Source organism: Kogia breviceps, chromosome 20 (genome assembly GCF_026419965.1).
Source record: "Kogia breviceps isolate mKogBre1 chromosome 20, mKogBre1 haplotype 1, whole genome shotgun sequence".
In the NCBI taxonomy this organism is placed as follows: domain Eukaryota; kingdom Metazoa; phylum Chordata; class Mammalia; order Artiodactyla; family Physeteridae; genus Kogia; species Kogia breviceps.
The window spans coordinates 23,194,729-23,214,953 of NC_081329.1; the positions used below are offsets into that span (position 1 = coordinate 23,194,729).

At 36.5% G+C, this 20,225-nt stretch overlaps 1 protein-coding gene across 16 annotated transcripts in view; it reads left to right on the forward strand.

Moving 5' to 3' along the window:
• Positions 1-20,225, forward strand: part of NRG1 (neuregulin 1) — a 1,012,474-nt gene that overhangs the window by 865,991 nt on the left and 126,258 nt on the right. For 9 of the 16 annotated variants that reach the window (XM_059049278.2, XM_067022386.1, XM_059049281.2 and 6 more), the window contains 2 exons: positions 2,964-3,014; positions 5,250-5,300. The exons of 4 other annotated variants lie outside the window; for them this stretch is intronic. In XM_059049278.2, coding sequence (XP_058905261.1) covers positions 2,964-3,014; positions 5,250-5,300 — 102 coding nt within the window. The remainder of the gene's footprint in view (positions 1-2,963; positions 3,015-5,249; positions 5,301-20,225) is intronic. 3 more of the 16 variants (XM_067022387.1, XM_067022389.1, XM_067022388.1) reach the window with 2 other exon arrangements.

The following is a 20,225-nucleotide window of genomic DNA, read 5'->3' on the forward strand; positions in this document are numbered from 1 at the left end:
AAGAGCTGTCTTTTCAATGCATGGTATCCATCCTGCCTCTACACCATTAGTTAATTTCAAAATTTCTCAGTTGCTTAAGACTAAGCTCTGATTATGAGCAAGAATTCAGATGCTCAAAGTCATTTTTACCAGTGCTAATAAAGTATGCCCATCTTAAATCTTTTAAAAAATGACTTGATCACAATTTTTGAAGGCACAATAATGACCTGTGATTTTAGAATAATAAAGAGTCACACAATTGGATATTTAAATTCACACAGACATATGTGTGCTTGTATTTGTTTATGTGTATTTTGCTAAATAGTTATGTTTAGTATATTGTGCTCATGATGAAATCTCAAACAAGCCATGCATACATAATAATTAGAAAAATTCCTTTCCAGAAGGTGTAATTTTTCAGACACTGCCACTTTTTCTTGAGAACAGATCCAGTTTATTCAAAAAGCACTCGAACATTACAAATATACGAATGTTCCATGTTTCCTTGCCTATGCAGCATAAATTGCTCAGCTGTATTCAATTCTTGATGATTCTAAATCCCTATTAGTTTGCAGTAATGAAGGGGGTGTCCTTTATAAATTAACAAATTTAATATACCAGATTACTAAGGGGAAAGATGTATTGCATAAACATCAAGGAGATTTCAGGACTTGATAATTTTTTTAAAATCTGTAATTGTAACAAAATTATTTTCAATCACCCTTATAACAAAAAAGGTTGTTTTCTCAATCTATGAATTCTACCCAAAACACATAAAAATGTTTGCTGAGTGGTTTTAATCAAAAAGATTAACTTTTCTTATTAGCAAGATTCTTTTAGTATAGAAGTATACAAGTTCTGAGCTTGTATTACCCCCAACATAATTCAAAAGTTTTTTATTTGAACCATAATCATTAAAGATATTTTTAAGGTCTCCAGGATGAACTCTAATTTTAGAAAGGGAGGTTATTTTAAGTTGTCTACATGTAGATACATTTTTGTACTAATCTCCTGTTCTGATATTTTTATGTATCATTCAATGAAACAAGGAAATGTTATGGTTAACCTTTCTTCCCATTGAGATCTTTTATGCTGAAAATAGAATAGCTCTGATTCTGGGGTTTTTGTTTTATTCTGTTTATTTTTTGGAAGGTCACAGGGGACTACTTAGTTTGTCAAAAATAAATGTGAAGGGTCTTGATACTCATACCAAGGTGGGGATTTTTGCCCAGTTCTTATGACCCTGAGCTTCTTACTTCAGTCTGGCTGTTGTGTCACTGATGAGTCCTGTGAACAGAATGAGAAAACATCTCTCCCAATGTGGGTACTTGCTTGGAAACTTGGATCTTCTTCTAGCTACTCATAGAGAAAGACAAATGCTGTGAATCTTGGATGGAAATGTTTCTATCTGTTTAAATTTTCCTCGAAGAAAAAAACGTATCATTTTCTACAGCCCATAAGAAGAAAGCTAGTTGTAGCCACTTCAGAAACAGATACGCCATAGCATCAACTCAGAATATCCTCTTTAATGCTTGTGAAAGTCCCACGGACTTCATACACCCTCACATGCTGATTCTTTTCACTGTATCCCATTTTTAGTGGGTGTAAGAGCCGATGTAGGTGACTGGTGGCTTGATAATAATCTTGCACCTTGAATGGTTTGTCTTCTTAATGCTTCATTAGAGAGGACCATCCATATTTAAATTGCATGAGAAAAAACACAAACTGGTCTTACTAAAGATATATTTCTGATGTTTATATATACTCATATTTAACTTGATGCTTATTCTTAAACATCCTGCTGAGTCTCACATGCCATTTTTTTTTCCAATTCCACTAAACCGTTTATCCCTAGAGCCTCTCAGCTTGAAGAAATATTGCCACTAAATTAATTCATCTTACCTACTAGACTAGTTCTATCATGGAAGCCCTAAGTGGTCATAACTATATTTAAAGATGATTATACTGATCATGAACATTTCCAACTCCATGATTAACAGGCTATTAATTCCAACATAAAATGATAATATATGACATACTTAGGATTTTAGTAGGATCTAGTGACTTTCGTAATATACATATCACAACAGATTCAACTTCTCTTTTTGTCCTGGTTAATAAATAGTAAATCATTTGACAATAATTATACCACAGTGAAAGTTGAATAATATCCACCATTGCATCTCTACGTCCAATAAACCTATGCCTCACTGAAAACATTAGATTCTAAGGAACTGAAGCCCTTTTCGGAAGGACTGGATGAATACAGAATTAGACAATGTATTCATCCTTTATTCCCTCATAAAGGCAGTAAGAAAACAAGTCAACGTTTGAACAGTACCATCACAATTCCCATGATAATGGTGCATCCGGAAGTGTACAGGTTAATTCTGCATTTCCTTGGGTTGGGAGCTGTCTACTTGCTCTGTGCCCTGCTCTGAGTAGCTGAAATGATAAGACACCCATCTTGATTACCACTGGCAATTTTATGTAGCGTTTGATACCAGAACTTGATGTTTTTCATCAATCCCAACTAGAAACATGACTTGCTTCTGGTTTGGACAGAAATGTAATTCTCCAAAGTTCTAATATTTTAAAATTTTGACCACAGCGTTGATCTTCCAACTTTGAGTTTTCTTGGTTCTGCCGTTTCTGTCTTCCTTTCTGAAGAGGAGCCCCCAGCCTCTTTGCTATATATTCTTCTTCACTGACCCCAGTGGGGGCAGGGAATTCTTCCTAATTATTCTGTCACAGCCCATCTCATGCTCTTTGCCCAAGAAAGAAGAACTACTTATCTGGATAGTCTTTTTTTTGTGTGTGTGTGTGTTTCTCGCTCTCTGTATGGATGAGGCCTGGGCTTTCATCATCCCCTTGCAGTACTTTCTTCCTTTACACACATTTTTTATTAGAAGGAAGGCTGTGGAACTGGCTCCCAGCCTCCTGACTGTACATCATAATGTCCTATCACCTTTTCTTTTTTGCAGAGATCATCTCTGGCATGCCAGCCTCAACTGAGACAGCGTATGTGTCTTCAGGTAAGGAAAATAAGCTCGTCAAGTTTTACTAACCAGAACGACAGGCGTCACAGCTGGCTGTTCCTTCTACTAATCAGAACCCCTTCTGCATCCACATTTCAGCTGCTCTTGTTTTCTGCTCCAGTATTTTTCTCCGGCTCAGTCTGCCTTTTTCGATTTTACTTTTTGGATTTGGATTTTACTTAAAGGAGTCCAGTTCTTGCTGTGTGTCTGAACTTGGACCCAAGAGGCATGCATGAGAAAAAGAAACCTAGGTACAATTTAGGGACGTTAGACCAGGAAAGGAGACATCTGGGTTGTAACTTCAGTTTTTATATCTTTCCAGGTGCTTCTCTTAGCTGTCTCTGCCCTCATTCATCCATCAGAGTTTATTCCTGGCTAATGTATCAGTGTCTGACCTCTGACCTTTGGGCTCTTAATGATCAGTTGTGGGTCACTAAACTTGAACAAAAACACTGTTACAGGCCCGACTTTTTAAAATGCTGTTGCTTTTTTTGTTTGTTTTTGGGGGGGTTTTTTGGTTTGTTTTTGTTTGTTTGTCACTTGCCTATAATATTTGCTGATAGCAGTTGTGGTCTGAGCATATATTCGCTACTTAAAACCCAACTCTACTAAACACATGTATAACCCTAATTTGTTGATTTCTCCACTAGCTGTGAATGTAATTCATCTACTGTGAATTTAAGTTTTTTTCTTACTTTTTCTTAACCTCTGCAGTTCTATAGTTAACAGAACCTTAGAATATTTAAAAATAAACATTTAGTTGGGAACAAGTTTTTGGAGACCTAGATTCAGAACTCACTGCAGAGGTTTGATGATAACTTGTTCTTCCCATGATACTTCACAGTTTACAAAGATTTTTACGTCTCATTTGGTAATCACAACAGATTTGTGAAACACGGCAGTATTTTTCTTCATTTTACAGATCAGAAAACTGAAGCAGTAGAAATGTTGAGTCATGTATCTCAGCAAGTGGGAGAGCAGATACTTCAAGCTCAGTATTCTTTTCATTATCCCATAGTTAACGCTTTGGCTTCATTGATTTTTTTTTTTCATTATGGCCTCTACCTTGTTGAAGCTCTTGGAGGGCATGTGATCTAACACGGCCATTTTCTAGCTCACCTTCCCCTGTTTAGCCTCTTCCCTTCAAAGCCATTGTACAAAATCATAAAAGCTAACTTTCTCTATGTCCTAGACCTCTTTGACCATATTGAGGGCATATTTATTTGTCATTACTAAGATGTAAATATGTGTGTTGTAAGGTGGAATGATCCTGGAGTTTAAGAGAATCTTACTTTTCTGAGTAATAGAAAGAATAAAAGAGAGAGAAGGGAGAGAGGGAGAAAAAAAGAACTCTGGCATTTCTTTAATGTAAGGACTTCATTATCTGACCCCAGCAGCTGCTGTTACAAACCTGAGCTTTTAAATTTATGAGGTGCTTGCCTTGGGAATTTGGAGTGATTGTAACTATTACTTTCTGATATGACTTGAATCTTTATAACTTTCTGGTTGCTGAATTTCTGGTTGCAAAGAATCCTTCTTTGATACTGAGTTGTTCTTATTTCTTACTCATAAAAACCCTTAGGTCCCATGCTTTTTTTCTGCATGAGGTATGTTTTATGCTCTGCTTTACTTAAGTACTGGTTTTCCTTCCTTTATCCTTGCTACCTAAGAGAGTCATGGTACATCCCCAACGATTGTATTATGTATTTATTTAGCACGTTTTATTCAATCCTGAAGTAATTGCTCTAGTGGACTTGCATGGACTTTAGTCAGCACCATGTTTGGCCAAGATGTTTATGCAGAGCAGTTCGCCTGAAAATATTGTCATTCTTCTTCTCTTTTTTTTTTGCGGTACACGGGCCTCTCACTGCTGTGGCCTCTCCCGTTGCGGAGCTCCGGGAGGCACAGGCTCCGAACGTGCAGGCTCAGCGGCCATAGCTCACGGGCCCAGCCGCTCCACGACATGTGGGATCCTCCCGGACCGGGGCACGAACCCGTTTTCCCTGCATCGGCAGGCGGGCTCTCAACCACTGCGCCACCAGGAAAGCCCTCCTTTGTGGTCTTTGAATATTGCATATATCTTCCTTTGACTTTGAGATGCTTTCAGCTTTTCTGTTGCACCATTTTCTAGGCCTCTTTTTCTAGATGATACCCAAGCCTGGCAAAATTTCTAATTTAAGAATCCAAGTGGCATGACTCAATAAAGCTTCATTCCACTTTTATGTTTTATAGAGTCTCCCATTAGAATATCAGTATCAACAGAAGGAGCAAATACTTCTTCATGTAAGTATATTTATATATTCTGTTCACTAGTTTTTAACCCAAGACAATGATCTGCTTCCAAAGATTATGTTCGTGTCTCTCCCCTGCCCTTATTGAGGGATGGGGTATCAAGTTTGGGAACAGGATGGTATTTGCTGTTTGAAATAGAAATTACCTCCTGCTATGGTTGGGGTCAACCAGATTTCCCCTCCCCCTGAGATACGTATGGATATTAAAAGATACCACATATGTAGTAGTTTTAGGATAATGTAATGTCTTCAAATATTGGAAAATAGCCACGTAGCCTCTGAGGCCTAGTTCTGGGTGAGCAATAGAGAACATTGTGGGTTGCTTTTTGTTTCTTTTCTTTTTTTCTTTTTAAGTGTGTCTTGATTCCTTCAGCAACTGCCTAAGGCATGATACCCAGCTGTTTGGGGCCTCTATTCCAAAGCACCTCAGTTCTCATATGAAGTCTGCTGTGATGGAGTAAGGAAACTATACATAGATGCCCTCAATTCAAATTCTATAGCAAGTGACTAATTATGAAAATGTTTGAAAGCAGGTCCCTAGGCAAGATCTCAGATTAGTTTTCCTGTGTTTAATGTGAAATGTGCTTTGTGTTTATGGAGGTCTACAACTGTTAGATTGCTTGGTGCTTTGTGCCGTGTCAGGGGAACTTAAGAAGTTAGCAAGGACTAGTAAAAATAGTTTTGATATTGATAAATTGTGAATAGCGTAGAATTAAATTTTGATATGCAACAGGGGACTTTATCAGGCCTTGAAAATAAAGCTTATAACTCCAGTCTTTCTCTCCCTGATTTTAGCTCTTTATTTAAAACTCATTCTCAGTTTGATAAGCTCTTCAATACATAGATATTCCCAATTATTCTGTTCCAGCCTGGAGAGTGTGTTTAATGAACAATTTCCTTTGGCTATCAGCATGGTAGAAAATACTTGAAAAGAAAGTATTTACTTTTTGGCAACTTCAGTAATTTTTCCAGTCTGTTTAAATATCCAGTTTGGTTCTAAAACCATTCCCTTTGGGTTGGTGGTACCCAGGCTGTAACGAAACAAGGTACACATATTTTTTATTACATGAAGGATGATGTTCTGGCTATACTTTAGCTAGATGAAGCGTCGTTTAACTGCACTGCTGGCAACAATCTAGTAAGATCAACAGGAAATGAAATGCTAGGACTAGATTGGCTTCCCTAAGGACACTCATTACATACTCCAAAATGATAATCCCTTCTGGGGAGTTTGGATATTTGTTATTTAATTCTACTTACAAAAAGATTAGTATAATTATGTAGATTTTAGCTAACCAGCATTGAGGAATCGTGATGAGCTTTGTTTTCTATTTTTGAGTGTTTATTATATAAAAGCAAATACTAGGGTTTTCTTTCTGGCCTTTTGTCTGGGAATAATTTCTCCCCTGCATGATTCATTGAAGAAAGTTATTGAAACTCTTAATGGGGCAATGGAGGCAATCCTTAAGCACATCCGAGTAGTTTGGGATTGGAAGAAATACTTAGGGAACTGAAATGAATCTCTCAGTTTACATTTCTATTCGCTGCAATACTACTGTTGAGAGAGAAATAATTTTGAAATCTGAGTCTGATCTCTAACTCTCAGCAGAATTAGTTCCTTATATTTGGTAAAGATTTAAAAGTAAGAACGAAGCCTTTGTGTACCTTTCTGTTAAAATATTTCAGTGTACCTTACGTCACTCCCCACTCATGGTGAGCTCTCAGTAAATACTGCTGAATTGATTAATGAATACTTTGTATTTTTTCTCTATGGTTGAATTCTATTTGTGATAACTTAAGAGCACAGCTTTGTTTTGTCCCAGAAGTAAGTAAACATGTAATAAAAGAGACACAACTTCTATAATTCCTGTGCCAAATCATAATTGGAAGAGGAAGAAAAATTCAGGAAATAAGCGATCATCCCTTTGTACACCACTGAAGGATTCATGCCCTAACCTTCCCAGTGATCCAGGAGATGAAATTTAATCATGTCCCTGAGAGAGTGATATACTTCATGCACGGAGTGTGCATGTCATCAATTTTGATAAGTTCACTCACATATTACTACAAGAGACTTGAAAAACATTTTTCTCCACCAACTCATAGTATAGGGTACAATACAATATTTGCTTCCATTTATAAAGCTTTGGTTTATTTATTTACCCTGTTTTCCATGGAAATAAGATATTTAAATAGATTCTATGATTTGGCCAGTTTTTTTTTATTAATTTTATTGGAGTATAGTTGCTCTACAATGTTGCGTTAGTATGAATACATTTTTTAATCTCGTGAAAATATACTCTGTACTTTGGAAATATAAACCAATAGTGGCAGGATCCTAAGTCTAGTCTTGGTGAGAACAGTGAGAACAGCATGAGGTACTCAGCTCATCCAAAGGGAATTCTTTCCTGAAGCAGAGCTGTGATGGAAACACAGCTTAGTAAAGGCTGGAGCTGAAACTTGAGGAGCCAGCAATCGCAATAAACTGGACTTAAAAATTCAAAATATATAAAAGAGTCAAAAGCCTTGGATAAGTTCACATGGGTCAGAAATAATCAGCCCTGAATAGGTTTCTTTTCACTGTGTTTCAGCCGGGAAGGAGACGTGTAAATCCCCGTATGTGAAAAGCAACCTGTGCTATTACAATGTAATCATGTCTCTGTGGCCTCCATTCTTTGAACTGTTGACATTGGTGTTTTTTGTAAAGTAAAATTTGAAAACCCTTTCTGAAGTGGTATGGATTCAGCAAAACTGTTGTGTATTAGAATGATTTGGTGTGCTTTGGGGGTCGGTGTTAAAAAAGGGTGAGGGAGCCTTATTACTTTTCTGTTCTTTCGGTACAGATGTGCACACTTTTATAGGGAAACGTCCCCTTAACTGCCAGTGCTGGTTCTGAGAACATCTCACCTCTGGGTAAATCTTGGGAGGGTTTATCAGTGGTCGTTCATGTTCATGGCCCTGCTCAGAACCCTGTCTGGTATGCCAGGTGTCTTCTGCGATATCCTTCCCGGATCACTGCAGCCCTTCAAGTTCTCCTTTTCTCCTCTGTAACTCATATTGGAGTAGAAAAAAAAACGAAAAGAAGAAAATTAAAATTGCCTACCTACCTATCCAAAATACTATTGCTAGTATTTTAGTATATTTTCTTCGAATCAGTATTCTTCCTTCTGGCTTTTTACTTCTCCACCTTCTTACTTCTCCACCTTCTATCTATTTAATGTCCCATAAGTGTTTTTCCCATGTCATGAAATGCTATTCAGAAATTTTGAAAAATATTTTTCTAATATAAAATTTTTAAAATAATTTTTTAAAAATCACTATAACGATTCAGAAATCATTCTTGACTGGAGATTTTAAGAAATTTATGTTTCATCTACATGATACAAATGCTGTATCATTTTTGCCCTCTTTCTATTTATTTTTCCTAGCATTTTATAAATATTGGTGAAATAACAAAGTTACTAATCCTTCCCTTTGTAAGGCAAATTTTTTAACTACTTCTTTTTTTTTTTTTTTTTTTTTTTTTTTTTGCGGTACGCGGGCCTCTCACTGTTGTGGCCTCTCCCTTTGCGGGGCACAGGCTCCGGACGCGCAGGCGCAGCGGCCATGGCTCACGGGCCCAGCCGCTCCGCGGCACGTGGGATCTTCCCGGACCGGGGCACGAACCCGCGTCCCCTGCATCGGCAGGCGGACTCTCAACCACTGCGCCACCAGGGAAGCCCTAACTACTTCCTTTTTGAATTTGGGAATTTGCATTATACTTTTATTCTTTTTAGAGTTGTTAATTTATAAATTTTTTTAAAGTTTCTTATAATAATCTGGTAAAGATTAGCATTATTTTCCTTTATTTTATTTTACTCTTTTGTAAATGAGGCATCTGTGACTTAAAACATATAAATAATTTGCTAAATGAGTGTCCTATTACACATAAATGACAGGTTGTAGAAGAGAACTTGAAATATATAAAACAGTCAGTAGGACTGTCTTGTTCCTCCTTTACACAGCATGAGCAAAAAAGTAAAGGGATTGTTTAGAATAAACAAACCTTAATGATTTCTGTCTGAATTGCCAGCTGCTGGTGACCCCATTTTGCAGACAATTTTGTCAAATGCTATAAAAAAATATAATTGTTTTACCAACCACTTTACTGAATTAAGCCCCATCCATTCCAATTTAATATAAAAATGAGAGAAACAAAAATGGAAAGTCTAATGAATAGTAAGAGGAAAGAAAATAAAGAGAAGTTTCTGGAAAACAGTCTTAAATAATTGAAATATATCTTTCAAATAACAATATTAGTAATAGCAAATCTTTATTGAAGAATCACTTTGTGCCAGGCACTGAGCAAGGTGATTTACATGGATGCTGATTCATGGTTCCCCAAAAACCATCTTCCATTTTTCAAATGATGAAACTGATGTATTTTGTCTAAAGTCCCACAAGCAGGATTCAAACCCAGGCAGTACACTAGCCTGCTGTAATGCATGAGGTTTTGTTGCCTCAAAACAAAAGAAGCCTTTAATATGAAAAAGAATGAGATTCTGTGAATGGGCAGAAAAGTAGTCTCTGATACAAAGTAGATTGGGTGTATGTGTGGCAGATTAAGGTCAATGCATTGCTTTGAACCAGCTGAGCCCGTATAAGCTTTATGTTACCCATCAAAGCGTGACAGGTGGTGAGGAGGAATGAAAAGAACACAGACGTCAGAAGGACTCATGTCCTTAAGTCTAAATACTAGTGCTGTTAATTACTGTGTATTCTTAGGCAATTTATTTAATGTCCTTAAGACTCAGTTTCTGTCTGTATAACCTTGTTTATCTCAAACTATATTGAGAAGCCTAATATGAGAAAATGAATATGAATCATATAGCACAGGCTTGCTTTAGATGGTCTCCTCTATAGACAGAAGAGAGCCAGTACCTGAAAAATGAGTGTGTCTTTGAAGAAAATGGAAATCAAGGGAGTCCTACCATTTTATGTGAACAACATAAGAAAATATCCTTATTGTTGGAGGAGGAAAGGAGTTGATGATTTTCAGTCTAAATGGTGGTGCTGAAAGTTGTATGCCAAGAGATCACTGTCTTTTCCAAAATATTATATATTCTCAGCTAAGACTGCATTTGAAAGGAACTTATCCAAGAAGTCCTCTTTGAAATTTCTGAATGAAATGAACAATTCAATCTTTAATTTGGCACCTAAAAGAGCTAGCTGAAGGAAAAAAAAATGTCTTTTGTCTGCAGAGACATTTGTTATAATCAGATACAGCATGTTCCCTTGGGAATAGTGCTGTGCTATGTGTTGATTAGATTGGACCAGGTCTGCTGGTCCACTGGTGAAGTTCAGAGTTATGGTTCTTACTGCCATCCTCAGCTGTAACTGACTGACCTACTCTAAATGTAGACAGAACTGCCCAGACCTTTCCTAAATGACTTTCAGCTGGAAAAATGGCATTCCTATTTCACATCTTTATTGGTGGCAAAATATGAACTCTATCCTGTCACTGTTAGACAGCTACTTCTAATTGAAGGCAACTTGTGTTTCCAGATTTCTGTAAACACGGTCTTTTCAAGGGTGTGGTGGCTCTGTCTCTTGTGGAGAATGACAAACAAATTGCCATGCATCCTATAGCAGTAAAAGAAAAATTTTAAGTGGAGATTGCCCAACTGGTATTACTTCCATTTTCCTGATTGCCTAGAGAGTTAGTTACAGATTTTTAAGACAATATACTGACTTGGAGCAAGAGTAGGGGCTTGTATGTCACAGTCATTCATATTCTCACCTTCATGCTTAGTTCACTCATTTTGTATGTGAATGTGTCTTACATTTTCCTTTACAGTACTCCCTGCAACTGTAATATAATTCTTCAGTTCTGCCTTTCTAAAGGCATTCAGTGTCTGTCATTGCATTCCACTACTTGATAAGAGAAAACTTTTTGATCAAGCTTATAGCTAAATCATCCTTAACCTTTAGTATTCAGTTGAAATTAACCTTTTCCAAAATTATTCTCTTGACCCAGACAAATATGTGTGTGCGCTATGTATATGTAAACAAAAAATATTTGTATCCTACTGTATATTTTACAAGGTATATTTTCATATATTGAGTCATTTATTCACACAATAATTCTGTGACCTAGATTTCATCCCATTTGTCAGTTGAGGGATGTGAGACTCAGAAATTTCTGACATGTCCAAATTCAAAAACTACATACATAGGTGGTAGAACAGAAATTTAAGCCTGAATCTTCTGATTTCAATCATATATTTTTTTTAATTACAAAGTCTTACAGGATCCATGCAGCTAGCTAGAGCTTCCTTTTTTTTTTTTTTTTTTTTTTTTTTTAGTGGTTTAAAAATTTTTATTGGGGTATAGTTGATTTACAATGTCATGTTAGTTTCAGATGTACAGCAAAGTGAATCTGTTATACATATACATATATCCACTCTTTTTTAGATTTTTTTTCCCATCCAGGCCATTACAGAGTATTGAGTAGTATTGAGTGCTATACAGTAGGTCCTTATTAGTTATCTATTTTATATATAGTAGTGTGTATATGTCAGTCCCAATCTTCCAATTTATCCCTCCCCCCCTTACCCCTTGGTAACCATAAGTTTATTTTCTACATCTGTAACTCTATTTCCGTTTTGTAGATGAGTTCATTTGTACCGTTTTTTTAGATTCCACATATAAACAATATCATATGATGTTTGTCTTTCTCTTCCTGACTTACTTCACTCAGTATGACAATCTCTAGGTCCATCCATGGAGCTTGAACTTCTTGAAAAAAAGAAAGAAAGAAGAGGGCTTCTTTAAAAAAAAAAAAAAAAAAAAAGGCATCAAAATGGAGTCCAGATATATAATCACGTTTATACCAGTTACCTCAAAGTCAGCTTTTAAGTGAAATAATATACTCTCCACAGTCTACAAGGTGTAATGAAATGGACAGGAGAACCCTTAGTTAATAGCAACAAAATTCAAAGTTTTAATACTATAAAAGGAGCAGAAAACGGTCTAGAATCATTTCAGTGACTTGTTCTTTGGCTTTGTTAGTTTGAGAATTTATCTATTTCAAAACATGCTATTTACAGAGGTGGGAATAATCTTAGAGCCATTGTGCTAATAGACATCAGATCTTCAACAAACAGGGAAATCTTCCTCAGTGGTAGTTGATGTTTGGGGTAGAGGCATGACCTTATTCCAGGCTGATTACTATTTAACCTATTACATAATACTGTAAATCCTAGATATTATTTGTATGATAGCTAAACTCAATAGTAGAAAATTATCAGCCCTAGAGCAATTATTTCTCTGTATTTTATTCTTTTGGGGGCTTTTTACTGGAATATTCCCTTTAACATTAAAAACCATCTTCCATCTTTTTGTATATCAGCTGCGAGAGGGAAGGACTTCTTTATTTTTCTTGTTTTTAGAGAAGTATTAAAACTACGGTAAGTGTTTTTAATCATTAGGAATAGAGCAGTGATGTGGATTATATATACAAAATATAAAATTTTTTTAAATGTTGAAGAGATTAGAGACAGAGAGACATATACAAAGAAAGCATCTGGGAAAACAGAGTCAGCAGGATTTTGATAAATTTACTTACCAAAATAAATGATGAACTTGGTGGATTTCTTCATTCTTCATTTATTTTTCAAGTTATCTAGGGATCGGAGAAGTAGGAAGATGGGAATAGAGGCCCATCTATTATTAAAAGACCCTGGATGCTATAGGAAACAGGCCCCCCCCTCGCCCCTCAAAAGGAAGGAATAAGGTAGAGGAACAACATGGTTAAGCAGTAAAATAAGAAATATGGATGGTGATTCAATTAGGAGTTTCTCAACTGCAGGTGATAGAAATTCAACTCCAAAGAGATTAAATACAAAGGGAGTATATTCGCTCATAAAACTGGCCCAGTTTGATCCAGAAGCTCACATGATATATATAATACGATGATTTTAGTCTGTATGCTTTGCTTCTCTACAAATGCTAGCTTTGTTCTTAGTGGGTTTCCTCTGTCTGATAGGGGGATAGCTGCTGGTATCTTGAAGCCTCTATCCCCTTGGCTCATAATCTAAAAAGAAGAGGAAGTCGACTCCTTATCCAAACAGCAAATTTTTAGGAAGAATCTGATTGGCTCTGCTTACATTATATGCTTACCCCTAAAATAATTTTGCATCCAGGGAGACTAATGACTCCAGCTGGGCAGGGACTGGGACAGATCTCCACCGCTGTGTGTGTTTGGGTCAGTGAGGCAGCTGGGCTCAAGCCCCATGGGAACTGCATGGTGTGGTTCATTACAGAGAGGAGAGTTCTGCACCTAAACAGGGGGAAAGGGCTAGACAGGCAAAACCAATACAGTCCTCTAGAGCTGATGAGCAGACAGCTTCAAAAGAATCAGGAAACAGAGCTCACAGAGAATTTTAAAGGAAAGTTAAAAATAGATGTCATTGAAAAGTATTTAATTGGGCAGACACAAAATTCAAGCAAACTTACCATTGTAAAGAAAATAATGAGTTAGAAAACTGAAGACAATCAAAATATCATTTTTAAAAGACTCTTTGTTAGTACCTGAGCTCACTATCATCATTCTTAGGAATGCCCTCTTTTATTTATTTATTTTTGCGGTACGCGGGCCTCTCACTGTTGCGGCCTCTCCAGCTGCGGAGCACAGGCTCCGGACGTGCAGGCTCAGAGGCCACGGCTCACGGGCCCAGCCGCTCCCCGGCATGTGGGATCTTCCCGGACCGGGGCACGAACCCGTGTCCCCTGCATCGGCAGGCGGACTCTCAACCACTGCGCCACCAGGGAAGCCCAGGAATGCCCTCTTTTAATCCAGGAACTTTTTAGGCTCTTGTGAAGAAAGTAGAAAAGTGTAGAAGAATGGGTTACAGTTTTCCAATTAGAATGCATGGGAAGCATTTTCAAATTGGTAAAATGGTCTAACTTTGGAGTTAAAAGTCAAAAAGTACTTGATTCAGGGCTTCCCTGGTGGCACAGTGGTTAAGAATCCACCTGCCAATGCAGGGGACATGGGTTCGAGCCCTGGTCTGGGAAGATCCCACATGCTGTGGAGCAACTAAGCCCGTGCACCACAACTACTGAGCCTGCGCTCTAGAGCCCGCGAGCCACAACTACTGAAGCCCACGTGCCTAGAGCCTGTGCTCCGCAACAAGAGAAGCCACCACAGTGAGAAGCCTGCGCACCGCAATGAAGAGTAGCCCCCACTCGCTGCAACTAGAGAAAGCCTGTGCACAGCAACAAAGACCCAGTGCAGCCAAAAATAAATAAATAAAATAAATTAATTTTTAAAAAAAATACTTGATCCAGACTTTTTTTTAAATCCATGATTAAGTAGATTTTGAAAAATTACTAGTTTCTTTCATCAAAGCAGTTGCATGTTGATTAGGGTTTTGGGTTTTTTTTTTTTTCCAGTAAGGAAAGGAAAAGAAGCATGCTTAGTCCGTTCCATTTAATATTGCATAGAAAACTCAGCAGGTCTTGTGAAAAGTGTGAGCTTACACTGATTGAGGCTGTATCAACCTCATAGATGTCACCACTAACACCTAGAGGAAATAATGTCTCCAGTAGTTCATCTGTGAGCATCTCTCACTATTCTCTGTCCTGTTCTTATTATTAACTCCTCTAGCCCACAAGGTGCTTGTGTACTTAATTCATTTCTTTAATAAAGGTGCTGTGTATACATAGGTCAACTAATCATCAAAGAAATGCTGGAATGGCACTTTCCATTTTATCTCTCAATCTATCAGAGGTCAACAAAATCTTAAAAACCAATGATTTCGTAGCCCAAAGCCGTGCTCATCTTCATTCAAGGTCCTAACTATCTCTTATTTAGGAGACTGGGTGTTTACATTGGATTAGTTCATCAAATATGAGCTATCATGGTGTTTTTTGCTCAGGTATTCCAGAGCCTCTTCTTCAGTGAATATCAAGCTTTGTAAGACATGACAAGAAAAGAGGGAGAAAGAAAGAAAGAGGGAGAGACAGACTGGCTTTGTTAAAGATTGCAGGAACTTCTATTTGTAATGATAAAATATTTTATCAGTCTTTTAATTTTTAAAAGGAATTTGGGGCTATTAATCTCTCCATTTCAATTGTAAGAATAGTCAAATACATATAGGGATAGGCCAAGTGTCAACTAACGTCAAACAGCAAGTGAGTGGTAAATTTAGGATGAAAACTTGGGGGGCCCTGTTTCTGCTATTTGAGTCTCAGATCACTGAGGACTTACCCGCTCTTTAATTAAAGCAAACCAATAGTCACGAACCCAGGTCCTACTGTGTTGCAGCATAATGCTCGGAATTGTGATGTGTATTTCTTGGAGGGGGAGATGGTTGGGGGAGGTGAATAGAGGATAGTCCTTGGGCTGAAGGAGTTTGCAGTTGAAAAGGTTAATTGTGGTTAATTATGCTCTTTGTGTGTAACGACACATAATCATAACATAAAGTAGAATTTGGGGGTCAGACTTTTAAAGCAAATTATTTTGAAAATAATATGACTTAAGATAGAGTATGTTTATCCATTCTGTGGTATGTGATTTAAAATCAAATATTATTTGGGTAATGATTGGTTTTACTGTTTTCTTTAAAGTAGCGAATTGTTGTTTCTGCCTTATATTTAAAGCTTGGTCGTTTTACCAAGAAATCAGAATCCTGACATTTATCCCATTTTAAAAAATGATGGGAATCTATAATTTACCATTAAAAATAGAAGACTAAGATTCAGAGGCATCAGAAATTACATGATACTATGTAGGATTTTGAAAGTAGTTTGGGGAATTTTTAAAGAATTTAGAAATTTAACTGGATATTTTAGAGGAGTGTTACCACAGTGTGATAGATTGAATTACTGTTGATTATCAGAAACTTTTCCATGATACATAGATGGACTTACAAGATATGTTTATATATCCGAGGAGATATTTTTTATTAGGTGACCTGGAAATTTATATGGAAAGGTTGCAACTTCTTGAAGAATTTTATTTTCGTTAGGTAAAATCTGTTTTTTTATTTTTATTTTCTAAAGGCCATTTAATTGGCCCAAAGGTGAGAGAAGTGGTAAACTTAAAAATATATGTCTAGTTATATTATAATTGAGTGATAAATGTTGTAAATTAAAATAGTAAATCAATTAAAATTATTAAATTTTGGAAGGCAAAATTATCCTTTACAATGATTCCTCTCTCAATTTTCTTAAAATCCATTGCTTGAGAACAATGACTAATTGACAAGAAGCTTCTGCGTCATTTGATCAAGTTTTTAACTACAAATTCCCCACTTAGGAATGAAGATATGTTAAGATAAAAAGCTGCAGGAGATAAGATATTAAATGTTATTTTATAATATTCTATACAATTGTCCTGCATTTTAACTCAGAGATCTGTTTCGTCAACCTATAGAAATGCATGCCATTCATAATAAGATAACTATGAGAACAGATCATGATTATTTATAATTTTCAGTCTACAGAACTATAAGAAGGAATTTGCTGCAATTTTTTAAAAATGCTGTAAAATCTAACATGTCCCCCCTCTAATAAAATGGGCTAGGAGCAGCCCACCTTGTCAGACAGGGTATCTTTATGATAAAATGTGATATGAAGGGAACATGTCTGAGAAAAAATTAAGTGGCCATAACAGATATTTTACAAAGTTTGTACATTTCCCTTTAGTTGACCCAGATAGATTTTTTTTCCTGTTCCTTCTTTGTAGAAGCTTCTTAATTTCATGTCTCTAATGCTCCAGAGCAGAAATACATCTTTGTTTAGACTTTCCTCAAGTTATCTGTGAAAAAATAAACCATACAAAGAGTCCCTGGGTGTGTTTTAGAATGAACAGATCATGGGGGCAGGAGAATTACCTTGTATGTGCAAATGAAGCTGTGTGAAAGCAAGATAAGCTTTAGGAAGGAAATAGGTGACTCAAGCACACATAGCCGGTTTATTCGAATGTTTAAAAATGTTTTTACGTTGCAGGTAAAGGTAACTGAGATTTAAAACTGTTAAGCTTAGTGCAAAAATAGAAATGAAACATCACATCCACTACATATATACACACAGAAACTAGTATTATGGTAAAATTTTCTGCTTGTTTTTTTTTTGTTGTTGTTGTTGTTTTCAAGCTTCTAGAATGTTGGCTGTGACCTTTTGGGTAAAAAGTGAATTCAGAAGTAAGTCTAATAGAGGCTTCTGGTGGAGAGAGTCTTCACGAAGAATAGGGTCAGCTATAGTCTCAATAATTTTAAGAATGTCATACTCTCCCACCTTTTTAGAAGAAGTGAAGACTTGGGTATATTTTAGTAAAAGAATGCTCTGAAATTGTAAAAAAAAAAAAAAAAAAAAGTCTTTGTCTAATCAAAGAATAAAAGCAAACTCTATGATTTGTTATACGCAGATGTTAGATTATCTTCCAAGGCCCAGCCATACTCTCTTGGTGATTTCCTAGCTCTTCAAATAACAAACTTGCCACTTACCAATTGTCACAGATATGTACATCACTTCCCAAACCAGAATATAAGGTCTTGAAGGAAGGAATTTTGGTCTGTGTTTCCATTCCCATTAACACACCAGTATGCTGGTTCCCAGGAAGTATTTATTAAACGGATATGAACATTAATAGTGAGATGATTTTTTTTTTAGTTAGATTATTGTGATTTCTAAAAGTTGTACATATGTGTAATTATAGGAAAACCACCTAAACCTTCAATCATGAAAAATGTATTTAAATATTTAAAAATCAAAGTTGAAAAAATTCACATTGGCTTAAATCATATTCATTAGAGCTTTTAACATTTTGAGAAGCATTTCACACTCCATACACTTCTACTTTAAATTTATTTCTGGATTTTATGTCTTGAAGGTTTCTTCATTTTATGATAAATACTTGTTTACATGGTGATGTGTAAGACTGTGTTTCACTTTAGCTGGGATTATTGCAAATTGTATGAAAATCTACATATTAACTGGTCGGTCGCTGTTCTCCCTGTGGTGCTGAAGAGTCACCTGTTTGGGAGTAAAGGGGACGCCGTGGTGCTAATAAGGTTGATTTTTCTTTTATTCGCATTAAAGAAGTAACAGTGAAGTGTAACAATGTCTTTTAATGGGCACCTGCCATGTGTCAGGTACTTTCATCTGAGAATAGATATTATTTGCCCCATTAGATAGATGAGGTAACTGAGAGGCTCAGGCAATTCAGTATTTGTCAAGGCTATGTAACGAGTTCCGTACCAGCTTCTCTGACCCCATGTCCTGTGTTCTTTATATACACTGATAGTAGAGAGAGAGGGTGAAAGAAAAACCTTCAGAGAGTTCCTCTTTTGACCTCTATCATACGTCTCTAAGGCCATGTGATCATTGCAACTACTTTTACCACTTGGCTACTTTTATCACTTGGACCAAATCAGTTCTATGAATCAAGGTTCCTGAGCAAGGTACAGAAATATGTATGCCCATTTACCATGATAAAAGGCGTTAAAACTAGAGTTTTGGGTAACAAATTATATTTGTTAGCTACTTGGATAACTTAAAAGGAATACTGTGAGCCTCCCCTCCTCCACATAAACAGGTATATGCGTTAAATATTAATTATCTGAAACTCAGTTTATTCAAGAAAATAATAAGCATAAATATGTGATACGTAGCCTCAACTACTTCATCCTTTATTTTGATGATAATTTTCAGATCAATTTTGAGATGCAGAGTAAAAACCATAGCTTTTTGTTTAAATGTCAGATTGATATGGAAGGTTATTTGCTTTTAACAGTTCCTACAGTAAGTTTTGTGTGTGTGTGTGTGTGTGTAGATTGACTTATTTTGTCAGTTTTTAGGGTTCCCCCCCCCAGGCAAGATGGCATTCTCATCCCCTGCTGCTGTTAACATTTGAAGCAGGCAGCCTTTTGTTGCACTGTAGTGTAAATTCCAAGTTGCTGACCGTGATTAAACAGAAAAAGAAACTTGAATGGCATTATCTCAAAATCTACTTAAAGTCATGACAGGTATCTCTGAAGCAATATATCAGTTTTGAACACATGAAGAATGAGAAATTATGGCTTTTTTTGGTGGCAGGTTTCTTTTTCTTTGAAATCAAAGGGGGGAAAAATACTGATTTGTCCAGGATCACTGAAACAGTGATTATGGATTGATAAACAATGTGGACAGTAAAAATACAGAATTAATTCTACCTGTACTTGAAATCTGATACTGTGCACCATACACCTATTTTATAGCAATTGTAATTTTCTCATTTGTATACAGATCCTATAGTAACATTAATAAAAAACAATGTATAACTAATTAAAAAGCAAGCACTCAAGAAAGATAAGACACAAAGAATTAATTAGTATTATTCTTTCTGCATTGACTGCAAAAGCTTGGTGATCTGAATTGTGCTTCAGCGGTGAGCTCAGGACTCCCGCCAACCCCCAAGGCTCTTCTTTAACATTTGTTATTACTTAGCTATTTTATTTGGCAGGGATCCCTTCAATCCCATTTTCTAATGCACTGGCAAGCTTCCTGTTGCCAATAGCTTAGAGCCTACTACTGCTAGGGTAAGCGGCATAGCCGAACTTTCTAGGCTGTGCATCCTTATAAATTATGCATTTGGTTTCCTGTAACTACATGAACCCTTAGACTTTGGTAAGCATGTCTCTGTTAGTCAGGGTAAAAGAGTTGGGAGATGAACAGTTGTGGAAATATTTGCAGGCAGTTAGTCACTAATTAGAACCTGACTCCATCATAGATGCATTAATCAACTGGGTTAAATGCTAAAGGAATGCTTGTGATATTTATAGTAGACATAAACAAGATATATAAAAAATATCTTTGCTGACTAAACTGCCTGCTTAATTTACCATGGAAAGTGCTTGTAATGTTAATCTAGGACCTTTTGAAACTCCATCAC